Below are 24,531 nucleotides of genomic sequence, written 5' to 3'. Positions count from 1 at the left end.
TTCTGTAATTACTAATATTTATCAATTTGAAAACAAAAATCTGAGTAAATCAAAAACTTCTTGCGTGTTTTATGATTACAACTTCTATTGCGCATCTTTTGATATAGATACTGTTATGTAATTTTAGTTGATGACTGAGATATGGCGATTTTTTCTATAATATTTCCAAATAGATTTAACTCTGAATGTACGTTTATTGGATAAAGAATTATTATAAAATTAAATACTTATGCTAAGTAATCGATCATGTTTAATCAATATTTTGTGACATTCGAATAGGTCGCACTGCATTATAAAAATTAACCTATTCGAGTTGATTAGAGTAATTTAATTAATATTAATCAGTTGTAAATAAAAAGCACATGCACGTGTATTGTTATTATTCGTACGAAATTTGAATGAAAAACAAAGAACCGTTGCGTGAATCCATGAAACATCGCGAGGTAAGAAAACTTTCACAGAAGAGCACCGTCCGTCCGAGCTTACGTACATGTAACATCGGGTTCGAAAGTCAAGGTTGTCTCCTCTAAAAAAAAATAATATATATACACACACATCCATATTATTTATAAGGCTTCAACTCTGCATTCAAACGCGTATCTCTACGTGTGTTAGTTATAAGACTGAATATCATCATAGAAGTAGTAATCGCTTGAAAATTGCTCAACTTTGCTCTACCAGTCTTCGACTAAACCGCGATCCGATTGCGCGGTTTCCTCCTTCGCATTCATAACAGAGCCACGACTTCCTCCATCCACTACAACAAGAGTTCAGTTTAGTTCTTCGACGCAAACGATCCACCCAAAAAAATAGTTACAGACACTACTAGGTGAGTTTCACTGCCCTATATTTATCTAATCTTTGTTGTCAACAATTTTTAATGAACTATCGCTAATTTATTTACTCCTCCGTGTTGTTGTTGTTGTTTTTTCTTCAATTCTCTTCTCTCTTCTATTTCACTCATCCAATTCATTTAAATTCACATCACCGACGCAAAACGTGTTTCGTAATTGTCTTTGTATATTTTTATTTTTCTATAGACTTTGTACATTGCTCGGACTCTTATATTTAAATGTTTCAATTACATTGATATTTCAATAAAACAAATTGATTGTTTTTATCACAAAAATAGACTTATTCAATATATTGCATTATCAGTTCGAGTTATGAAATAACAGAAAATATATAAAAAAAAAGAACTCATTCGAGTATCATTTTTATCTATTATGTTTTATTTATTAATATATACATTTCGAACGGAAAAACCTACGTTTCGTGTATTTTTCTCTCTTTATTTCAAACTTTTTTTTCTTTGTAACTTTTCATATGTGCAATAAATATTGCAACAATTGTTAATTACGTTTGTATTGATAAATAAATTTTTGTATTACTACTTTACGATTGACTTATACAATTTTCTAGCAACGTTTTGATAGATTTTCTGTACATGAAAAGTTAAAAAAACAATCAACGTTATCAGCAAAATCTTCTGTTCGTGGAAAAGCATTCATTTAACGGTATGATCAAACATCAATAATCAAATTCAAATTAGTCGTCAAGTGAATACATTACCAGAAGAAATAAACAATGGAAATTGTTACGTTATATTTATTCATATAATTCCAAAAGTGGATGAAATTAAAATAAATTTATTGATAATATAATATTTTAAGTATTTATTTTTATGATAATAAACGTCCTTCATTAAGTTATTGTCAAAGTTTTTTTTTATATTGTTTAATAACTTTAAGAGTAAAATTTTATGACTTTGACAATATTAAAACAAATGGGACAAATGTTGTAAAATAAATTGAAAATTATCCTAATAAATGACAGAAAGTGACAGATAAATAAAATAATGCTTCTTTTATGACATTTGTCAAAATGTCAAAGTGTTAATTTAACACTAAAATATACTCTTGATAAAATAAGTTTATAGATGTAAACTTATGTTATTAATTTATTATGCTGAAGGTTAAAACACAAACAAATATATTAATGTTACATATTTGTTTGTGTAAAACTGGAAATAATATTTGAATGAAAAACCGTTTTTTTGTACGTTAAAATTTATTATGAAATAATTAGTATATTATTGAGTATCATTATAAATCCACCGGATTTATAAAACTCAAGTAAACAAAACCATTATACAAAATTTTGTATAAATTCGTAGAAGTATCAGTTGTAAATTATTAATAATAATTATGTAAGTGAACCTTGGATTCATCAATTCGATAATAGTTATCCAACAAAAATAATTAGAGATATATTTCAAAGCCCGGTGCACATGAATTCATAATATGAATAAATATAAACGAGGAATCGAGTCCGAACTTTGACCCTTCACGATAATGCGTCTCGTTATAATTTATTTATTTCCTTCTCGCATTTCTTTCAAATTTCCTCCATCCTAATTCTTTTTAGTCGCAACGATTCATTCTTTCGGTTTACATTTTTCGTTCAATTGAATTAAACTTTTAATCTCTCCATTGAGATCATCAGCAACAATTGCAGCCGGATAATAAACGCGCACTTGACTTTATATTTGTCGTTTCCGGCTGACCATGCACCGCCCATATTTTCAATTTTATTACATCTCGCTCGATTCTTTCTCTTCCAATAAATCCAATTACGATCTGATTCACCTTGAATTAATATTTGTCTTAATCTACTTTTAATTCCGTAACCTTTGGCTAACCCTAATTAATCTTTCTTCAGCTTTTTTTAATTATAATTAATTTAAGTAGATTCACAATTGTAGAGATGACAGTTGTCAATAGTTACATAATAATTATTTATAATCAAAGTAAATTTGTGATCAAGTAGTTGAATTTGTTTTTGATTCTATTTACATCAAAATAATATATTCATAAATTAACATTAATCAAATGCTTTGTTTGCAAATTTTTAGTTTAATTCTATATATTTTTTATAGATTCATGTCACAGGTCGAGCAAATAATTAAAATACAGTATACAGTTTACAAAGGGATGTTCGTAAGTCGGGGGAATTCTTAAAATTTGAAAATATACTTATCTTACCACACTTTATCATGTTTTTTGCTTCCAAAAATATTATATTTTATTAAATAAATCATCAATTTTTGTTTGGACTGAATTTTGTTCGTAAGTCCAGGAGTTCGTAAGTCGGGGGATACCTGTATTACGTTATTCTGTATTAATATTAATTAATATTTTCAATAAATTAGATCTTTGTTTGTTTGCAAATTTTAGTATTACTTGACACTTTAATCTGGACTTTAGTAAGTTGTAAACAAAGACTTACATATCTTTAAAAAAAACGGCTTTTTGTGTATATGTAAGAGCCTTTGTTATAAAAAATTGTGATTATATAATGTTCAAATTTTGAATCAACGTTGTAACAGTTCCTGTTGGCAATCCTGCGTCTATAAAAAGAATTTGGATCTGGTAACCTGAGGATTTGGTGGGGAGAACTGTCAGAAGTGACAGATAAAATTGTTTAAATTTGTTTGGTAAGTTTAAACAATTTAACTGATGAATGAATTTGTAGTAAACAATGAAAAGCATGCACTTACACCAACCAAAACTAATCCGAGTGATTATTGAAATGTGGGAAACTCATGTAACAACTAAGAAGTATCCACCACAGGATCCTAAAAACAAAAATTTAATATCTGCTTTATTATATATTATTTCTTTCCTAATAAAGCATGGAGTTAGGAGGTTTTTTTGTTTGCACAGTCCAATGTGGGAGTGGGATTTGCATTTGTGTAGACTTTTTTTTCTGCATGCCATTTGAATGTACACAGCCTGAAGATGAAGAGAGAAAGAATACAGAAAAAAAACAATGTGAGATAGTTATTTTACCGCACTCTGTGTCTTGTCCTGTATTGATCTGTATACTAATTCTAATTGCAGGTATGTTAAATAACACAAGCATTTTCCAACAATGTTTAGAAATTACCAAGAAGATTGTGCCACAGTGCAGTTTGAAAGAGTATGTATTGTTTTAATGTTCGATCAATTGCTTTTGTAAAGTTTTGTTATTGTGTTTATATTATTTGTTGTTTTGTGCAGAGTGCAATGGAAAAACCAGAAGCCAAAAGCAAGGGAAGCCTATTGCCCGACTGAAATTGAACATATCGCAAATGTGATCACCCATGGGGTGGCTATTGTGCCCAGCATCTTAGGCACATACGAATTATGCTACAGATCTGAGAATTTCGCTCAGCTGATATCCGCTTTGTTGTATGGCGCCACCCTAGTATTTCTATTTGGAGTCTCCACTTGTTTTCACTGCATCTTCTACAGATTTCAGAGAGGGTACTAAATAATTGAATTACTTAACATTGTAATATCCTAATTAGAATGTTTACATTTTTAGCCGATGGAAAGATACTTTGCATAGGTGTGATAGGGCTATGATTTACATTTTCATAGCTGGCTCCTATTTTCCTTGGTTAACAGTGAAAGCTCTACCTACAGATGGGTGGGCCAGCTCCATGAAGTGGATAGTTTGGCTGCTGGCGTCTCTGGGGATAATCTACCAACAAGTCTTCCACGAGAAATACAAATCTTTAGAAACCATATTTTATGTGATCATCGGGATCTTCCCATCCCTTCCGATCATAGCCGAAGTAAATACAATAATCTAAATCATCTACGGACGTTTTCAAATTAATCATATTTTGCAGAGCGACTTCTCCGGTTTAACGGAACTCAAGTTAGGTGGCATCTTTTACGTCGTCGGTATTATATTCTTCAAAGCCGATGGATTCATACCATGCGCCCACGCCATTTGGCACATCTTTGTGATCATAGCTGCCGGAGTCCACTACTTCGCTATACTGAACCACCTCTATCCAGATCTACCTCCAAGTACATAGAGCAAACAAAACAAAATCTAGTTAAATTCATTTTTTTTTTTAACTATTTCTCCTGAACCAACCAAAAACCGAACATCACCGTCATCATGGGTTTAAGTTAAATATGCAATAAGTATTTTAGATTCAGGTGAGATTACTTTATTTATACTTAAGTTATGTGTCTGTGTCCACGATTGTCGCGCTCGCAAAGAACCGGTGACGGATTATTTTTGATAAGCAATTTAATGCAACGATGTGCCAAGCTCGAAAAGCTTAATCTTACCATTTTGCGAACGTCGAATGTATATTTGTTTTTTTTTTCAATTTTAATATGATTTTAAAAGGGGAAACTCATTATTTTTTTACTGCGAATATAAGCAATGTACATTAATTGAATAACGCATATCAAATTGTGCTCATGGTAAAAAGTAATAGTTTCGTAAACCTATTTTAAAATTATCTTTTTAATCTAAAATAGTGGCAGCATCAAAAGCTGATTAAGATTTAAATATCGGAAAATCAAAAACATTTACTGATAATATAAGAAAATTGATAATTTATTTATAAAAGTCAAAATAGAATATTTATATTCGATAATTCGATAAATATCAAATTATAAATGTACAAAAACAACAAAAAATTTATAAATGAATGAATACTTTACATAAATTTACAAGGCGATGTAAGTATGAAAAGTTACGCATCTAAATTTGAGTTATGTCTGGTTCTCCTGATGCCTTCTTCTTCTCCTTCTAAAACGGGATAATTCACTGCCTGCGAAAGTGCTAAAGTCTTTTCGAAATCTATAGCCACGTAGCTTTTGGTCGCTCTTGGACTCGGCGTTCCGGGTTCATCGCTTTCCACCAAATCCAACTCTGCGTACATGATCGGCTTAGGAGGCGCACTCTTACGAGACCCAATATTAATGTAATGATGTTTTTGAATATCGAGCTTGTAGAAATCCGAATTTCCAGCTTCTGCAGAAACATGTACTCGTTCTTCGCCTTTACACATCGCGATTTCTCCTTTCGACAGTTCGCTTAAATTCTTCGTCTTCAATGTCTTCTGCACCAACTGGAACAATTTCATAGATTTTTTGCACTTGAACGCGTAGATCCCTTGTCCTGTTGGACATCTTCGACCAGTCTCGAACGTAAACGTTTTCGAAACGAATCCAAATTTCCTGAGACTTAACAACGGCCACTTAATCGGCGGATTATCCTTTCTGTTTAATACCAAATCGCCGCCGATGATCTCCATTGTACCCGCACTCACAGGTCTGCAATGACTGTCTATACTTATGACTTTGAACGCTTTAGTAGAGGTATCCGTTTTAGAGCTTACGCAACCCATGGCTCTGAAGCACTGCACTCGTCGACGGTTTCACTAAGACTAATGTTTTTCAAAAGCGAACATATTTTAATGGCCCAATTCCCAGAAGTACTCTCTACTTTAATAATCACTACTTTTTGTTAAACCAATCGTTTTTGATGTTGCCGCCTCAATGACCCGATTTTATTGCCGTCAAAATAAACCCTAATTGGGGTAGCTTTTACCCAAAAGGGAAAATTTTCAAAATATTTACATAAATATACATCGTGGACACGATTTAATCTTACGTTCATAATCTTGAAAGTACCATACACACTCAGTACAATGATTTTTGCTGTGATTTGCAAAAATCAACAACACTAATTTATTTCAAATTTGCATTTTTATTATTCCGCCTGCTTTTAATATAATTTATTATCTAAGGATTTCCAAATCCACTGTGATTTTTTTTTTTCTTCAACATATTAATTTGCATCATAATATTTATTTTTTAATTTTCTGAAATTTTGTTCGTAATGTGCATAGGTTTAATGATTTCTTTATTGTATAGTACAAAATATGTGTTTTTTTTAATGCAACAAGTCTAACTTTAGCGCTTCCCCCAAAAAAAAATTACAAAATTTACCAAAATGCACACAATTCAATTGAACTTTAGTTACACGCGTCATAATAAAACATATTTAAGTTTTATTATAGCGTCTTGTATAGAGTTGCCAAAACGAATTTGTAGATATTTTGACAAAATCTTACATTTATACCAATCTTTTATCCACGTATACAATTTTATATTACGTATGTTCTTTATTTGATATACCTGTACTTTTCCATATCGTACTGAAACTTAGTTAAGATCTACTTAGATGTAAACTTAGGATGTAAAATAAACCGAAATGTAAGCAAAATGCTTCATTTCAGTGCGTGTCAAATGTTTTAGGACTATTCTTCAATTGAATTGTGTGTGTCGTAAAGTCTGATGCGCCAAAAAAAAATAATTAATTAACAAGATAATCCAAAGCTCTTTAAAATTTTCATGTGTCAATGAATGTTGTACCAACTTGTAGCGTTTAGTGTAGCACATAGATGTGATTTAGTAAATGTAAACAAACACAAAAAAATATGAACAAAGACCTAAATGTGATTAGACTTTAATTGGATTGTTGTAATATGTAACGAGATTATCAAAATTTATATATATGAAAGAAACAAGGAACAATTTCAAATATATTTATTTATTTTCTAGATGTCTATGTATATGTGATCGGAATGAAAAAAAAAAGTAATAATAGGAATGTTGATTAAAGACTATTTTTTAGTATACAAATTGGATTTTCATTTGTTTAAATCATGATTTTATTTCAGATATCTTAAGTATTTGAATATACCTAAAAATACACAGATTTAAATGTTATGTATAAAATGTAATGGACTTATAAAATACGAATTTATTTCTGATTATTTTATAAAAGTAATTGATAATTCAACAGGTGAAGAACTTTGCAGCAACATCAATGGCTTTGGGCTCTGAAAGGACTCACCGCAGTGAAGGGCCTCAGTGCGGGATCGGCGTTAGGTAAGGAACCACCAGTCGTTGTTCTTGAGCATAAATGATGTAATTTAGCGCTTGGTCTGAAAACGATACTATGAAGATTTTGTAGTTCTTAAAGTAGTTTGAAAATCTTACCTCAGCGATTCTTGCTCAACGACGTTCTTATCGTCGGTGAATAAAACTGTTTGGTATTTAATACTATTCTTCGGAGAGGATTTATCCAAAATTCCGTTGTAAACCAACAAATCGTCCACCAAAATCTTAAAAATTATATACATTAGTATTTTATGTAGTTTATGAAAAGATTCGTACTCCAAACTCTTTGACTCCTCGACTCGGCGTTTTCGAGTAGTTCCACAGTTTTATCACAGACACGCTCACCGGATTATCCAAAACTATGTAGACTCGATTCAAGCATTTCGGGATGATCGGAGCCAACCAAGAGTTTAATCCATCCTCTCCTTCATTCACATCATCGATCAGTTTATCTGGTGTCCTGACATCACCAGATATATTAGGTAAAACGTTTATACTTTCAGGATAAGCGCATATATCTAAAACCAAATGAAAATCTTGACTTGTAGATTAGAATTAAGTATTTTCAACTTACTGTTATCTTCTAAATTAATTTTCCTTCCCTTATAATCGTACAATTCTATAGCATTTAATCCACAATAGTACTGATCACCCCATGTGGTAAACACGACGATTTCGAAGACGAATCCTTCCGGCATCCAAGGATTTTCATAAGAATCCTCATCTCTGTTATTTCCAGAGATTATGAAGCTCGGATTAGTGCAGACTGTGTGAACCAGTGAATCGCAATCACCCAAAATTATTTCCTGAACGAAATCGTAGTTAACATTCCCCGGAGCCCTTCTCAATATAAAGAAGTCGTCCTTGGTCACCGGATTCGAAATCAACTTTCTGTCCAGCAAGACCTTAACTCGACTGACTCCGGCGTATGTCATTTCCAAATTGGCGTTGTAATTCCAAAACCGCAATCCTGATATATAAACGAAGTTTTCGAACTCTATGGATATCACTATTTCTTGTCCATACTTGTACTTGTGGAACCACATCTGAGAACTATCAGTTGTGACGTTGACGCCGTTGAAGAGTCTGCTCATGTAAAGTTGCTCGATCTTTGAATCGCTTATGAGATTTTCCTCCTTCACCGGAATCGCCGAGTCGCTACCTTGAAACACTTCGATTGATGTAAGGCCTATCAAGTTCGCGTAGCCCCAATTCGAAGACAGAATGATATCCAAACGTTTCGCTCCCAACAATATCTGTTCACCTTCATCAGTCTTCTGAGCTCCGGTATACGGCCGAAAGCTTTCCTGAAAACATCATCAACTTGAACTTAGAATACCTTTACTTAAATAACCAAAACTTACGCTGGTTTTTAGCGCGGATGTTGGAGGTCTCTGCTCGTTATTGAGAGGCGTTTCGATTTTTTCCGCAGTCAGCGTGGGAAAAGAGCGATCATTCTGAGAAATCAACTCGAGAATTTCTTCGTTTACAGTAAACAGTATAGTCTAAAAGTTAATATTGTAATACTTCAAGCATTCTTCTGTAACAAATTAATGGTAATACATCACCGAACGCATCAACACCTCCCATGATTCCACCACAAGCTTTCGCGATTTCACCTCTGAAGATAACTTCATCGTCCAAACACATCACGATATCTCTCACGCCTCTGTACGAGTGTATTCGAGATTTATTGTAGTTCTGCAATGATTCAGTTAATTTTAGCAATTGGAAATTGTATGATTTACCCAAAGGCGCATCATGGAAATGTGTGATAACTCTTGAAAAATGATGGTTATACTATGCTTGTCTCCTTTATTGAACGGCGCCAACCATAGATGAACATCATCCTGAGTTCTGTTAACACCATTTATCAAATTCGTGACAACTCTCGGATCGTTGTTGCATTCTGGGAGAACGTTGACGTCGGCTGGTGTTGCTATAATCTAAAATATAACATTCCATTTAATTTGGAAAGTATGAATGGAAAAAGCACTTACGCTTTCCACAGATATTATCCGTCCATCATCCCCGAAAATTTCGATGCCGTTTAAACCCACGTAGTACTTATCGCCCCAGGTGCTAAGTATGTTAATGACTAGTACCTTTCCAACAGGTAACTCAGGTATAACGAATTGACTCGCGTCATTGCAACTGTATTTGCTCTTCGTTTCGGACAAACTCGGCGATCGCTCCACCTTGATACCGGTGATTTTCTCGTTCTCCGACAGCAGCTCGTTGATGATCTGCTGCCTGAGCTGATTCTCTTTGGCAACTTTCATCTTGTAATCCGTCATTTTGGCAGTCGAGAAATTCAGATCGTTCTCGCTTCCAAAGTACAAGCTCTCATCGTACAGCGGGAAAACGTTCTCGCTCGACTTTGATTTGCTGATGTTTCCAATCGGACACGGCGCTTCCGCCAACTTTCGTATATTGTTGTTCTGTGATAGATACGAGGACATCTCGCTCTTGCTCCTGCTTGGCATCTGCTGCTCTTGCTGCACTTCGAACATCGACGGGCTGTAAGTCTTTTCATTTTCGGAATTCGAAGATAAAGATGATACTGGCGACAACACGGAATCAAAGTACTCTGAAATGGACGGTCCTTTGACAATACAAGCGTCAGGAGTAGAGAATCAAATCAAACAACGGATGGATAATTGGGGGGGGGACATTCGATATTTATTGTTGTTTTTTACTTTGACATTATTAAATTCTCTTACCGCAGTAGCTGAAGTGCGGCTCTTCTGGTGGTTTGGCACTATCCAGTCTTCCCTTATGGCTCTGCTGGAATAGACTCAGACTCTTCCAAGACTTCTCCAGTGAGGCTTGATCTCCGCTCTTATCGAGTACGGAAAAGTCGAAAGCTTCACCAACTTTTGGCATCAGATATTCCGATTTCGATATTGTAATGTTTTTGGGGCTTGTTAACGCGTTCAATTGCGTCGTCACCGAAGCACGTCTACCATACTTAGCGGACGACGATGGTCTCCTACGCAAATTTCACTTAACCAAATAACATTAAAATCTAGAATTTAGACTTACGATGAGGGCGATAAAATCAAGCTATCCGAGCTGCTGGGTATATCCAAATTTGTCAAAGAGTCGCCGAAGTGCTGCAAACCGGAATGATCAAGTTTAACAACCTTCGTCACGGAGCTGAAAACAAGAACTGTTAAGAACAAAACACACACTCAATTCCGACTGAATTACTCTGCGATGTCTTCCAGCCATTTGGGGATGGTGCCGTGAGTTGGCGGATTTAGAGGGTCCGATTCTTCATTTCCTGACATGACGGATGATCGTCATTCGCATTATTGGTAAAGGTCTTTCGCAATCGGCTCGTTCGTACATTAATTTGACGTTCGCTGGCGGTTTCAAAAGTCTGAAATAATTTATGCGCCGTTTGTTGTGATGGATGAAGGGTATCGGTTGCTTGGAAACGGTAGTTCCAGTCGCCCTACGATACTTTTTGCCCACGGGTTATTGACACTCTGCATCCCTCTTATTAACTTGTTGATTACATTCTTATAGGCCCGATATCATCCAATTTACGGCTTCGAATACAATGGACTTATTCTCAGAACTTATTAAATTTCCTTATTTCTGTTCTTTGCTATCGATCCTAAGCTCCAAACATACCTGGTTAATCATTACATTATGAGAACGTTCCATTCTAGAACTTGCGCTAAGTATAACGTCTTCATGAATTATTAGAGACATAATTTTCTAATACTTTATAATCAATTCAAGGTTACAAATTAAACGCAATAAATTAATTCGTTTCAATATTGTGATTAAAAAAAATAAGATTTCAAACGTAATCGAGAAACCAATGTTTATTTTTCTTTATCTTTATTTTCGTTAGTTGAGACATAATTGAGAACTGAAGATTAGTTGGGCCAAACGATTGGTTCAATCCAATCCAAGAAATAAGAAACTCTTGTATAAATGCCGGGAGTCGAGGACAATCCGCAAGCTTTCCCAAACGACGTTACGCCGTAAATGACGTAAACAAAATCGTTGTTTCCAAAGGGGAATTTTCTTTGCAGCGGACCTCCAGAATCACCCTTAAAGAAATCATATGATAGTAAAAGAAAATGATGTTATTAAAATAGTACTTCACACGTATCGCGGTGCGGAGAGCTGGCGCAGATCTGCGAGTCGTCGCGAATCCCCGCCCTCAATTTCCTACTCAATGAGTAAAACTGATTACATCTTCCGTTATCAACCAAAGAGATGTTAACTTTCTGCAGATGATCGGCTTGTCGTCCTGAAAACTCCAAAGAACCCCAACCAGTCGCTGTAAACGCGTTACTTGAATGTATAAACATCTGAGTATTCAAACAAGCAGGTAGCACGTATTTTGTTCTTGTTGCTGCCCTGTCTAATTCAACCAAAGCAATATCGTTGTATCTCGATGGTGGCATGTATCTAGGATGTCTATGGGTGGACTTCACCAAAAAATTCTGCGGTTTCGCATCGTCAGTTTCCGAATACAAATTCAAGTCTCCCAAGCGGACAGCTCTAACATCACCGCTAAAAATCTTCAATTACAACAAGTGATTAACAGTTTATATTCATATTTACAACTCGGAATGGTACAGGCAATGTCCGGCAGTCATCACGAATTTCTCGCTGATCAGTGCTCCTCCGCACGCCCAGATAATGTTATCATTATTACGAAAACCAAGAACTGCCTGTAGATTCAATTTGAGTTATTTACGCATTATTTTTTTGATATTACAAACCTACCATGTGCGGAAACTCTGCCGCCAAAGAATCTGTTCCACCGACCACTAAAATCTTTATTGTCTCTTTTATTATTTTAATAAGATTGCTGCAAACTACATGAAAGTTATAAAATTAGTATTCGTATATATTATCTTTGAATTATTAATGAGTTGTTTCTATTACATTTATTTAACTTACAATTTTTACTCTTTTCACCAATAGCCAATTGCTTTTCGCAACATACGACTGGTTCATCATTAATATATGAACAGATGTTGGCCTGTCGTCTTTGCTTGAGTAATGCAACGGCGCTAGGACAATCCCTGATTGGTACGCAAATACCAGAAAGACCATTCGACAAAGTGCATGATCCTGAAACCAATAATTTTCGTAAATGTATATCATAATTACACTATCACTAACGTTGCGTTTGACCGTTTGCGATTTCAATTAAATTGGCTACTAAGAACAAGACGTTTATAAAAACCGCAGTTGCATCCATCGCTTATGATGAAAAACTGTTTACATAGTCGAGATTTCACTTTTAAATAAACTTGGAAAAACCTTTTGTCATTTACGTTATAAATAAACTTTATAAATAATTTGCATATTAACAAAAAATCCCATTTCATTGTATTTCCTACAAAAGGTAAATTTGTAAATAAAGTGAATTCTTAATATTTTATAATATTCAATTAATTTGTCCTATTTTGTTTAATTACAATTTATCGAGATAAACTAAATTAATTGGATTTACTTGAAAGTATAAATATTCATTAAAACTTATCCAAATTAAGTTCAATCTGTTTGCACATTCATAAGTAAATACTTGTATGCACTTTTGATGCATTTGACTTTTACTAACTCTTACTAAGTTTCTTTACTTAGTTCATTAGTTTAATATTAGTTCTGCAAATAAAATGTTTGTTATCCAATAATAATCCATACTTTATGTAATAAATAGCTTACAATACGCCATTTACTCTAAAATTCGTATTAGATCGTTAAAAATAATTGAATAATCATTGTTGTTCATTTTCATTTCTTTGATCTTTAAGTAGCTATTTTGTAATGTACATTAGTTAAGTTACTTGTTGTTCTTTGTTAAATGTTAATTTTACTTTAATTAGTATTATTGAATAATAATTTAATTGTTTTCCCACGCAAATCAATGATTACTCATAATTGCTACTCATTGTAATGAATGGAGAAAGTTGGGTTGCCTACATACAAAGCTATAAACATTTGAAATATCGCAATAGACCGAAGTTGAATAAATTAATTAGAATCGATAATATTAGGAGAAATATCTGTACAGTTGAAAGAATCTATATAGTTGATAATTTTTCAAACAAAAATAATCGACCTGTTTCCAAGGGACGAATCCATCTGGTCTGTCAGCTAATGTCAATAATGTAAACAATGAGCGTGAAGATCTGCCGGTCCAGTAATAATTGTTGAATAATCAATAATTCATTAGTGGTTATCAATCAATCAGGTAAATATCTATTCTATCCTTCTTCCGCATCTTCAATTTCGCACAGTTTCAGAATGGGAATACCGTACCTTAGGTTAAGCCTAACCTATATGCTGGCCGCCTTCATAAGAGTCCAACTGATCAATTCCGAGTTCCAAACGGATATCGCCAGGAGGGTGGAGGTGACGACCCCATTGAACTCCCTGAAACGTGTGATCGAAGGGAAATTCAGGCAGTCAATCGGTGTAGATCCATACTCTGGTGATGTTTTACATGAGCCTCCAACCCACCTAATCTTCTACATCTACATACTAAGCAACTGCTCTAACTACCTGCCTTACATTTTCGCAACGCTTGACATAATAACGGCGCACTTCCTGTACCTGTTCTGCAGGAATTTCATGTTCCACCTGTTTGTGAAGCAAGAGAAGAACAAGCATATGTATGCAGATGAAAGCCAGCTCGCCAGTGGCGAGGATTTCTTCTGGATCCCGTTTTACGTTACCTGCATCTTCCTGTTCAACCCCTTCACCATGGTTAACTGCATAGCTATGACCACCACTACACTCAGTAACTCCTTAATATCAATCATCATATACTCGCTCGTCTCCGGAAAATTCCTTTTGACCGTCGTCTTATTGGCGATCGTGACAACCCAATCGTTTTATCAGATAATCCTGCTCAGTCCTCTGTATCTGTCCGTCATCAAACGCACCGAATCGATTGCTAAAGCCGCCTTCTACATAACTTGCTACTTTCTGGTACTCCTGACTCTACTCATTACCTGTTACCGTTTAAATCCCAACTTCTTTGAAGCAACCATCGGTTATATCTTTCAGATCAAGGATCAGCAGCCGAACGTTGGAGTGTTCTGGTACTTCTTCACCGAGATGTTCCAGCACTTTTACACGCTCTTCATGTACAGCTTCCAATTGAACGCAACAATCGTATACCTGGTACCTCTTACGCTGAGATACCGCAAAGAACCGGCCATCGTTCTGATCCTGCTGCTATCCTTGATCACGATATTCAAGTCGTATCCTTGCGTCGGAGATTACGCTCTGACACTGTCTCTAATCCCCTGCTTGAAGCACACTTTTAACAACATGCACAGCATGTTCGTGACTTTCACTATATTCTTCGTTTCGACAATGCTGGGACCGGTGCTTTGGGATCTGTGGATTTACTATGGAAGCGCCAACTCTAACTTTTACTTCGGGGCTACGGTTTTCTTTAACATTGCTAACATCCTGCTGGTAACCGACCTAACCAAAGACATACTCTTGCATGAATACTACTTGAAGTACGGAAGACGTAGAACCATCAACGGCAAAGATGCACATCTAGTCTACAGCATCTTCTAATTGCACTAATGTTATTAATTTATTTTCGTTACATGTTTTCCAACTAACTTAAAATATTATATATAAAAAAAATATATATATATCAAATATATTTATGGATATCTCGTATATTTATTGGTGTAAATAAAGTATGTTATTCGCAGATAATATATAAAAATAATAAAAAAAAAAGAGAAAAGTAAGAATTATTATTATCTTTATTTACCTTTCGAATTAAATAACGTATTTACTTAATTAATTTCCTCACTAGTAAAGTATATACAATGATTTCAGACATAACAAATCAATAATTCCACAAGTGGTTTTACGTTTCCAAACGCATTTAGTTCCTTTTCATTTGACTAATTTTAAAATATCTTCTGACTTTGATTCTTTCTTGTCAAGAAGAGGGAGAGGATTTTTTTTAATGAATTGATTATTTTTCTTCCTAAATATTTATTTTAATAAATCAAGTTTTTTAATTAACTTAGAACAATCCAATGTATTATTACAATTATAGAAATAGTTTGTTTAATGGTGATTGTGTATGATGAAATATGTTTTTTTTTGTAAAGGTGTAAATCATAGCAGGTATGCGAGTTTGTGGTTAAAATCTTTATTAATTTATATATATAAAAATATGTAGTTTTCTGTTTTGTTTAAATTGGCAATTGTCGTTCTATACAAGTAATATACAGTCTTATAAGTTAGTTTCTATTATCACATTCTGACAAGAATCCTTCGAAAATCTTCACGAGATTCTCGATGCCATCCAAATAGTTGTAGTCAATGGTGTTGGACTCGGCTGGATAGGCGTGCGCGAAGTCGATCATCTTTGCTGTGGCCCACAGTTCCGTCTTCTGCTCGCTCACCAGATCATCCAACATGTAAACGTAGTTATCGCGTATCGTCTGCAAATCTTTGTCGTAGTTATTGTGAAACGAGTGCATGCGTTTCAGCGTAGGCACTTCCTTCCTGGTGATGCTCGGAGCGCAATTGATGATCCTAGGTGATGATGGTTTGCTGTTGGTGAAAATTGGACCATCCGCGTTGAGTTGTCCGCTGAACCCAGTACGAACGGATTCTTTGTCGTGCAGGATGGCAATACTTAAAGGTCTATACAAACTTGCAGATCGCTTCAGCACTGGAGGCTTCGGCTTGGTTTGTCTCAAACATCCGTTGATCTCAAGGTTCTGCTTCAGGCGTCGCGCGTCGTAGATTAAGAGGATCGAAGAGGAGTACAACCGCACCGCAGTTTGCTTCTTAGCCCAATTCTGTATTCGCCACAAGTTGACCAGCAGCTGCACCAAGAGACACCTACTCCAAGCGATGTCACCATTGAGGAACACCTTGAAAGCTGCGAATATACCCTTAACTGTAAGCCAACCCAAACCTTTAAATCAAACTACACACCTTCAATTATAGATTCCTTGTTCAGCTTCTTTCCATACTCCTTTCCGTACTTCTTCAGCTTGCCGTTCGTTATTTTGTATACTTGAAATCCCGGCACGCAGAAGCCCAGATCTCGCTTCGTCTCCTTGTACTTCTCCTGGAAACAATCATCCATCAGTTCGTGTACTCATTCACCACACGTTCAAACAATTTACATCTTCCTTTTTGATCTTATCCAGATTGGCGCGCGGATCCCACGTCCTTCTTCCTATCTTGATGTCCATAATGCAGGGCTCCTTTAACCCCTTAGTCAAATCTTCCAGCACAAGACACTCCACCAACTTATCCCCGATCGGGACGACCTCCTTCCCGAAATACTGAGGCACGAACTGCTTGAGCTGCTTCAGACTGGCGCTGTACGAGGCGTCCAGATCGTTGTAGAAACACGACTCGCGTTCACCGTTCACCACCTTGGTGATCGGCTTCAAGACCGCTCCTTTGTACTTCAACATGCCTAGAACAGATCACATACAGCTCAGTTTTAATCCTTACACATTGTGATAGTGTTTGCTTAAGGCTTTCCACTCACTGGAGAGAGACAATGTTTATATTGCGCTGGCCTTCGAGAGTACGGCTCTCTGCAATTATGCGGTATCGACAATCACGCGCATTTAGCGTTGTTGCGGGTCGAAGAGACGTGTTTTATGACTTCAGTCCCACTCCAGACTTATTCTCGAGGAGAGGAAAAAACAATGCTCTAATCATATTATAAATAGTGCGAGATAAAATCGGGTATACTTATTTTTCCCATACGGAAAATCTCTTGGAATTCACGATTAAATCTTGCCCGGGTTCTATTATTACGCTACGATCGATTAACAAATAAATCGCGAGAGATTTGCCATAAATTTTTGTTTTTTTTTTCATAATAATATTATTCGTCTTATCTCGTCAAGATTAAGCGCGTTATGTATATCCCACATACGGTTTCATAATCGATATTAATTATGCTAATGGCATTTGCCGAACAACGCAAATAAAGAACAATTATCGTTGTTTGAGTTTGTTCTGCGTTTCGATGATGACTGAAATAATAACTACATCAACAGCGATTTTTATCTGGCTAAAAAACTGGTTAGCGTCGGATAGCCATGGATATCATGTGCCCTGTATTAGTAGAGTCAACAATGAATGAAATTACAAACAGTTATAGTTTTTCTGTATTGTTTGTCGTGCATGATTTAGATATCATCTAAACCTAATGCACTTCATTGATGATAGTATGATAATGTAATCGAATCTGCATAGATTTAACAAAAGTAGGATTTCCCGTAAAGTCAGCCGCAATATTTTTATACATGCACAATTTGTAAATAGAAAACCGTAAACTTTGATTATTATTTTAAATGAATATACGAATTACATCATACATAATTAAAATCATAATGATCTCTAAAAGCAAATCAATTTAGATTACAAAAATATCCCGTTACTAGAAAGAATGTTCATGGCTAAACTACGCTTGAAGTCAAAAAACACGTAATTTATTACATTTGCACTACAATACAAATGAAATAGTTCAACAAAAATGATTTAGAACTAAGACTTTAGTAACTTAAGTGTACATTTTATATCCATTTTTCTTTCCTATCAACTAATTCATTAAAATTTACAAATTATTATAATAGAAATCGTGTCAGTGTTATTAAAAATATATTATATTTATCTCAATTTGACTATTTGCAGATCACCCATCACTAACCTCAACACTCTTTTTCTTAACTTTCATAAATTGTCAAATATGAAGTATACTACTGAATGGGTTATGAAAAATCTAAATAAAATATTTTTTTTAAATAGTTACTGTTAAAATACAGATAATTTTCATTGAATTTTCTATATCTTTTTTTTTATTTAAATTCACATTTCGAAATGTTAAAATATTTTTTTAAAGTTATTAAAATTTTGTGATAAATACGAATTTTTCAAGTTCTGAATTCAATTACAAAAGTTTTCATTACCAACGAAATTAAACAAAATCTATGGTCAATTATTAAACAATTGAGAGTTATTATAAATAACCATGGTTATATAAATATTATTGTCAACCCATTTAATGCCATATGATTATAAATGGTTTAGTAATTGTAGTAATCTAGTTATAATATAATTATCATGTATATTTGTTTATTTAGTTATATTAAGATATATATTATTACGTTAATACACATTTACATAGGAGTTAATAAAGGACATCTAAATGTTCAGACGAATCATCTACAAAATTCCTGTGTGTCTGCATTAGAAATTAGTCATAGGTGAGAATCAATATCAAGTATAGAGAAAAATTTGAATGTATATTTAATTGATTTACCTTAATGTATTCATTAATTACTTATTTTACAAACTAATCCAATAATTAAATTTTCTATAAATTGAAACTTATTTGGCACAAAAATATTATTTTCATCAATACTTTAAAGAATTAATTACTACAGTAATAAAAATAAATAATGATCAGGAATCGCGTGACTCTAAGCATTTCAAAGAAAAAACACGTGATAAACATTAAGCATTTCGATGCAGACTGGACACGATAAATGATTTGCATGAAAAGTCAAACTTTTATTAGTTACAGCAATCTTTACGATATAGATTGGAATATCGTCAATTAAACTGTTTTCGAATTCATTATCACGAGTAATTAGAAACAAACAAATAAACACGATACTAAATAAGATTAGTTCATTCAGTCGTTTTGGAAGAAATAAAATATGATTAGTTTAATGCAGCAAGAAGATAAAGATTATAAAAGCATGATTTATACTAAAGCTGTATAATTGATAAAATTTCTGCTAATTAACTTATTAATGATTAAAACTTCTTTCAACCAAACTATTTATTTTATTATTCAACTATACAGTGGAACCTCGCTTAACGAGCAAAATTAATTGTAAGAAAAATTATGAAGAAAAGTCCCGGATTGCGCGCCTAGTACATCATTTTTAAAACTTGTATACACATATTATGTATATTTTTGAATATGTTTCACTATACGAGTAAAAATCCGGAAATTTTGGAACGGATTAAATCGTTAAGCAAAGTTTCACTGTAATTGTAAGAAGTTAATATTTATGCTAGTCAACCAAATGTACAGATAAGATTTGGAAGTAGCCTACACAACTTTATTTGTTTATACCAATAAAAAATTCAAAATTTGTAAACACATCGAAAATGTTTTGAATGTAACTTATAGCATAAATAATTTGTTTACAATCTATATAATAAACAAAAGATTTAATTTACAAGCTCAAAAAGCAATTAGGAATAAAAAAAAAAAGGGCATACCTAGATTGTGTCCATCATTTGTGTGTCCAGCCACCTGGTTCTCCAACTCCACTGGCTCTGCCTCCTCATCAACATCCTCAGCAGCTTTCTTGCTCTCATTGTTGTTGCTGGTGTAGAGACTCGGCTGGTTATCCATGTTGCCATCTCCAATGTGTGCACTCAACTGGCTAGGTTGTAATCTATCGATTTCACTCTTTCCCATGGTTTATTGTTATCTAAATGTACACTTACACTTTACACCTGAAAGGGGAATAGCTTATTATTATCAGTACAAGGGGGATTATCAGGAGCAGGTTGAAAAGACAAATACAGAAATATCTATGACATGTGCGTTTCCTGTTGCAACCAAAAAAAATAATATAATTTTCAAACATATGTTGTTGTGTGTTGCAAAATGTTTCACATTACAGCACAATGAATGAATATCAATGAAACTTCAAGTCAAATATGGTGGAGTGAGATAACTCATACAGAATTTCACCAAAGCAAATAAGGGAGTTAGTTAAGTAAGAGTGATTGGGTAATTTGGGTGTATACAATTACTCCATACCTTATTTGAGTGCGAAGCATTCTTAACCTTGTCCACTATTTTATTCATAGTATCATGTTTCCTTTCACTATGATCAACTATACTGTTATTATTTGGTATATTTTGGATTCTGTTCTTCTACTACATGTCGTGTTGTGTATAGTGAAAAGTAGTGAATGCATGCGAGCGAATATTTGTGGGATGGATTTTTTTTATGAATGAATCGTTCGGTATGGTAGGAGGTTCATGCGCAAAGCTTTCGTATCTCCTCCTCGAGGGCGATATTCAAGTGGCCAATAAAATTTCTGCTCATTACTATAAGCCAGACCAAGCCGCAATTTCTTGGGATAGAATCATTAAATTGTTATTTATAGTTTTCGGTTGTTTCATTTCCATGACTCAATAGAAAGCGTATCCCAATCAAAAAAAAAACCTAATTACTTCACGTGAAATCAGCTTATATTTGATTGATTGAAACCTTAATTGGAAAGAAATTCGAAAAGAAAGAAGCTAATCCCATTTATATCACCTCTCAAAACCAGATTTTTTTTATATTCACCAATCGTTTATTATAAAACCCAATAAACTATTAATACAGATCAAACACTTTCTATGATAATCATCACTATTGTTTCTTTGGATTTAAATAAATAATAATTTGATATGATTGATCCAAGAATATAATTGACCTACAGGTCATGTAGGTCAATGACCTATAGACCGGATCGTTCCATTTCTAAAAGTGCACTTCTCCAAATGTCACATATATCTTTAATCCTTACAAAATTTTAATAGTTACCATAAAACATTGATCACTCACATATACGATTTACACATCAAATGATCCTAAAGACGTTTACTGTGGTAATAAATTACTTTCTAATGAATATTTCGATCGTAAAACTTTAGAAGCGAACAACAGGATTCATTATATCTTCAATTATAGCCCATTAATGAGACCATCAAAACTAAGCGAAAAAGAAAACGAAATTTCTTTTCAATTTTTCTTATACAAACAAATGATGAAATTACATTTAAATTTACTTGGTTAAATTTAATTATCTTAGAATTCTGATGTCCGCGCATATTTTTAAACGTGATTATTTTGTAAGCTTGAATCACTTCTAAATCTGGGAATTCGTTATTTCTTTTGAAATAAGTAAACATAGAAACCAAAATGAAAATAAATCATAGTGGAATATATGTTCCTAGAAATAAACCGATAATTGTTATCATATATATTTATAGTCCGTAATCTGAATGACACTTACGATTTTGCTACGTTTCATCCAAATGCATCATTTTTTATAATGTTTTTTCTAATTTATCTTAAATTTTCGATAAACAAATATATATTTAATTTAGTTTATAAATTCGATTAGTGTGGATTCATTAAAGTCCGGTTTGAAAATTTCAAAACCAACAAAATTTTAATAATTGAACAAAATAAAAATATTTTTTAGAGAATTCGTATACAAAATTATTTTTCCAGTAAAGTATATTTCTGTGCTCATTTTTTCTTTGCGGTTTCAAATTCATTATGACACTTTTTTTGTAATTATTTATGTTTGTCCTCATGTTGTAATCTCAATATAAACGTTATTTCATTTAGGAAAAACCAATTAGAAATACTCAAAGTTTCGTGAACGAATAAACTAAACTTTCTCTAATGTTTGGAAAACCTATAAGTCTATAAGGTAAATCCAATATAGATAATCTTATTAATATAAGACTTCTTTCCCACCTGACCTTGTTTATGGCTTAATTAATTTTACTAATTAAGAAATGTTATTAACCTGGTGAATAACGATAATTATAATTAGTTAGTCTATAATTTTCGATAAATTTTATAAAAGTCAATATTTTATTTAAAGACCTGAAAAAACTATACATTTCTTTTGTAACCATGACTTTTACACTCTCAATTTTCTTTTACTTTAATGAATTATTTATATGCTATTAGTATGTAACTTCATAAGTGAACGCAATGTAGCAAATGTTAAATTATATAATAATTAATGTAGAGACTAGTAATAACTGAATGTGTATTAATAGAATTTCTGTTAAATTTAATGATGGTTGAAAACGGTTGAAGTTATATTGCATTTTAAGTGTTATGGTTAATAATTGGAAGTTAATGTTGAAGCTGATTTGTGGTTTTACCTTTCAGAATGCTTGAAAACAGGAGAAGTAAACAATGAAGACAAAGAAAAAACACATCACCTTCGACTGTGGTAGCGATCGTCTGGCGTGGTAAACAACATGGGTTCTTCCATTCGACTTCCTTTTTCTACTATTTGGTACGACGGAACGTGTCCGAATGCTGGAAACGTGCACGAAAACACTGGATGTGCACGGCTTTGTGCGTAAGAAAATTTCAACACTGCTTATCCGAGTCGATCGATGTTTATAAAACAGACGAATGATTCAATGTAAACTAAACGGAATTGGTAATTTGGTACATACATCAAAATTCTATTGGATTATTGATGCAAGGATTTGTAAATAAGAAAGAGGTAATTGGTTAACAGTTATAAGTAAAGCCAACGCTCAAGAGGAGATTGGAATGGTATGCACGGATTAGGCGAATGCAGATGAGGATTAAACGGTTCCACTTGATACATTTCATTGCTTCTCCGAATAACAATAATAACGAGAAGAAAATGATTGTGTGATTTCGAAAAAGCGGATGTAAATTTTTATGAATCTGTTTCGAAACCGGCGTTCTTTCAGTGCACACATTAATTGTGTCTATTCATTTGTTTTGTTTTTTTCCTTCTGATTCCAAGTGGCGGCGGCAGCAGCAACCTTCGATGGTTTTAAATCTATTTCGATCAAACAACAAAAGACTCGCCCATACAATCGCTTCGTGGTAAAAGTATGTGACATTAAGTTCAATCGAACGAGCGAAAAGTACGGACGAGTCACACGCTTTGGCATTGGATTTCGACCGGGGCGAGGCTAGTCCGTGGCTCCGGATTACAACAAATTGTTTGTATCCTTAAAGCACTTTTCAATTGTTTCAACTGGGATAATGACGGATTCCTGTCGTAGGTGATGGCAATTGTTTAACCTTCTGTTCCTTCCGTTGTTTCAAAAACAGTTTACATTCTTTAACTAGTATTTTTTTAACTTTAAACTTACGCAAGCAATTTTTATAATAGTACAATCAATAGGAAATATAAATTAACTACATATTTATTAAGACGTAATCACAATTAAATCATGATTAATTTAAGCTGACGAAAGCAATTTTTACTACAACAATAAAATTAGTTCATTTTTTTACATTACATACTTTATTATACGTGAAACCAGTTGATCAACTATCGAAACAAAATATAACGAATCATTTAACAATTGCGTAAGTAAAACAAAAATCGCCTATTAAATGTTTCAATTAAAATTGTTTACGTAGATTTGATATCTGGTTACTTAAAACTATGTAACATAATTATGTTCTATGATTATTTGCAAAATATTTATGGAAAGATTTCACTTTACAACAAGTACTTGGCAAGAATTTTTATCATCATCATCATTCAAATTAATGAATCTTTAGAAGATTTTATTTTACAAGTACTTGGCAAGTATAGAACTTTCAACTGGGATAATGACGGATTCTAAAAACTATGTAACATAATTATGTTCTATGATTATTTGCAAAATATTTATGGAAAGATTTCACTTTACAACATGTACTTGGCAAGAATTTTTATCATCATCATCATTCAAATTAACGAATCTTTAGAAGATTTTACTTTACAAGTACTTGGCAAGTATAGAACTTTCAACTGGGATAATGACGGATTCCTGTCGTAGGTGATGACAATTGTTTAACCTTCTGTTCCTTCCGTTGTTTCAAAAACAGTTTACATTCTTTAACTAGTATTTTTTTTTAAATCGTTATAACTTTAAACTTATGCAAGCGGTTTTTATAATAGT

At 33.5% G+C, this 24,531-nt stretch overlaps 5 protein-coding genes and 1 pseudogene across 11 annotated transcripts; 2 read left to right on the top strand and 4 right to left on the bottom strand.

The window, feature by feature from the left end:
• Positions 1-503: 503 nt before the first annotated feature.
• Positions 504-5,383, top strand: LOC108558777 (monocyte to macrophage differentiation factor 2). Of its 3 annotated transcripts, none has more exons than XM_017915801.1 (6): positions 504-829; positions 3,389-3,833; positions 3,903-3,981; positions 4,062-4,307; positions 4,369-4,621; positions 4,679-5,383. In XM_017915801.1, the coding sequence occupies exons 2-6, from the start codon at positions 3,695-3,697 to the stop codon at positions 4,868-4,870; spliced, it is 909 nt and encodes a 302-aa protein (XP_017771290.1). In that variant the 5' UTR covers positions 504-829; positions 3,389-3,694; the 3' UTR covers positions 4,871-5,383. The 3 variants fall into 3 exon arrangements, with proteins under 3 accessions (XP_017771290.1, XP_017771291.1, XP_017771292.1); XM_017915802.1 differs by having other exon boundaries at positions 512-829; positions 3,389-3,496; positions 4,679-5,382; XM_017915803.1 differs by lacking the exon at positions 3,389-3,833 and having other exon boundaries at positions 512-829; positions 4,679-5,382.
• A 162-nt stretch (positions 5,384-5,545) lies between these two features.
• On the bottom strand, positions 5,546-6,202 carry LOC108558763. Its single transcript, XM_017915778.1, has one exon. The coding sequence runs from the start codon at positions 6,200-6,202 to the stop codon at positions 5,546-5,548; it is 657 nt and encodes a 218-aa protein (XP_017771267.1).
• Positions 6,203-7,654: 1,452 nt separating this feature from the next.
• Positions 7,655-11,517, bottom strand: LOC108558779 (protein KIAA0556-like). Of its 2 annotated transcripts, none has more exons than XM_017915809.1 (11): positions 10,977-11,517; positions 10,809-10,922; positions 10,487-10,755; positions 9,764-10,368; positions 9,512-9,709; positions 9,327-9,464; positions 9,128-9,268; positions 8,338-9,070; positions 8,040-8,281; positions 7,863-7,987; positions 7,655-7,807 (listed from the first exon to the last, which is right to left on the bottom strand). In XM_017915809.1, the coding sequence occupies exons 1-11, from the start codon at positions 11,054-11,056 to the stop codon at positions 7,687-7,689; spliced, it is 2,766 nt and encodes a 921-aa protein (XP_017771298.1). In that variant the 5' UTR covers positions 11,057-11,517; the 3' UTR covers positions 7,655-7,686. The 2 variants fall into 2 exon arrangements, with proteins under 2 accessions (XP_017771298.1, XP_017771300.1); XM_017915811.1 differs by having other exon boundaries at positions 9,764-10,353.
• A 67-nt stretch (positions 11,518-11,584) lies between these two features.
• LOC108558780 (venom protease-like) lies at positions 11,585-13,028 on the bottom strand. The gene is made up of 6 exons (XM_017915812.1): positions 12,921-13,028; positions 12,696-12,869; positions 12,519-12,610; positions 12,354-12,463; positions 11,885-12,302; positions 11,585-11,833 (listed from the first exon to the last, which is right to left on the bottom strand). The coding sequence occupies exons 1-6, from the start codon at positions 12,997-12,999 to the stop codon at positions 11,657-11,659; spliced, it is 1,050 nt and encodes a 349-aa protein (XP_017771301.1). The 5' UTR covers positions 13,000-13,028; the 3' UTR covers positions 11,585-11,656.
• Positions 13,029-13,819: 791 nt separating this feature from the next.
• On the top strand, positions 13,820-15,386 carry LOC108558765 (annotated as a pseudogene).
• Positions 15,387-15,910: 524 nt separating this feature from the next.
• On the bottom strand, positions 15,911-22,939 carry LOC108558778 (inositol polyphosphate multikinase). 4 transcript variants are annotated; one of them, XM_017915806.1, is made up of 5 exons: positions 22,750-22,939; positions 20,058-20,297; positions 16,925-17,223; positions 16,731-16,866; positions 15,911-16,674 (listed from the first exon to the last, which is right to left on the bottom strand). In XM_017915806.1, exons 2-5 carry the CDS (start codon positions 20,257-20,259, stop codon positions 16,025-16,027), a joined length of 1,287 nt encoding a protein of 428 aa, XP_017771295.1. In that variant the 5' UTR covers positions 20,260-20,297; positions 22,750-22,939; the 3' UTR covers positions 15,911-16,024. The 4 variants fall into 4 exon arrangements, with proteins under 4 accessions (XP_017771295.1, XP_017771296.1, XP_017771294.1 ...); XM_017915807.1 differs by having other exon boundaries at positions 22,810-22,939; XM_017915805.1 differs by lacking the exon at positions 22,750-22,939 and adding an exon at positions 20,608-20,953.
• Positions 22,940-24,531: the final 1,592 nt, after the last annotated feature.

This window comes from Nicrophorus vespilloides, unplaced genomic scaffold (assembly GCF_001412225.1).
Source record: "Nicrophorus vespilloides isolate i.1.1-1 unplaced genomic scaffold, Nicve_v1.0, whole genome shotgun sequence".
NCBI lineage: Eukaryota > Metazoa > Arthropoda > Insecta > Coleoptera > Silphidae > Nicrophorus > Nicrophorus vespilloides.
This window is presented reverse-complemented; position numbering and strand designations above follow the sequence as displayed.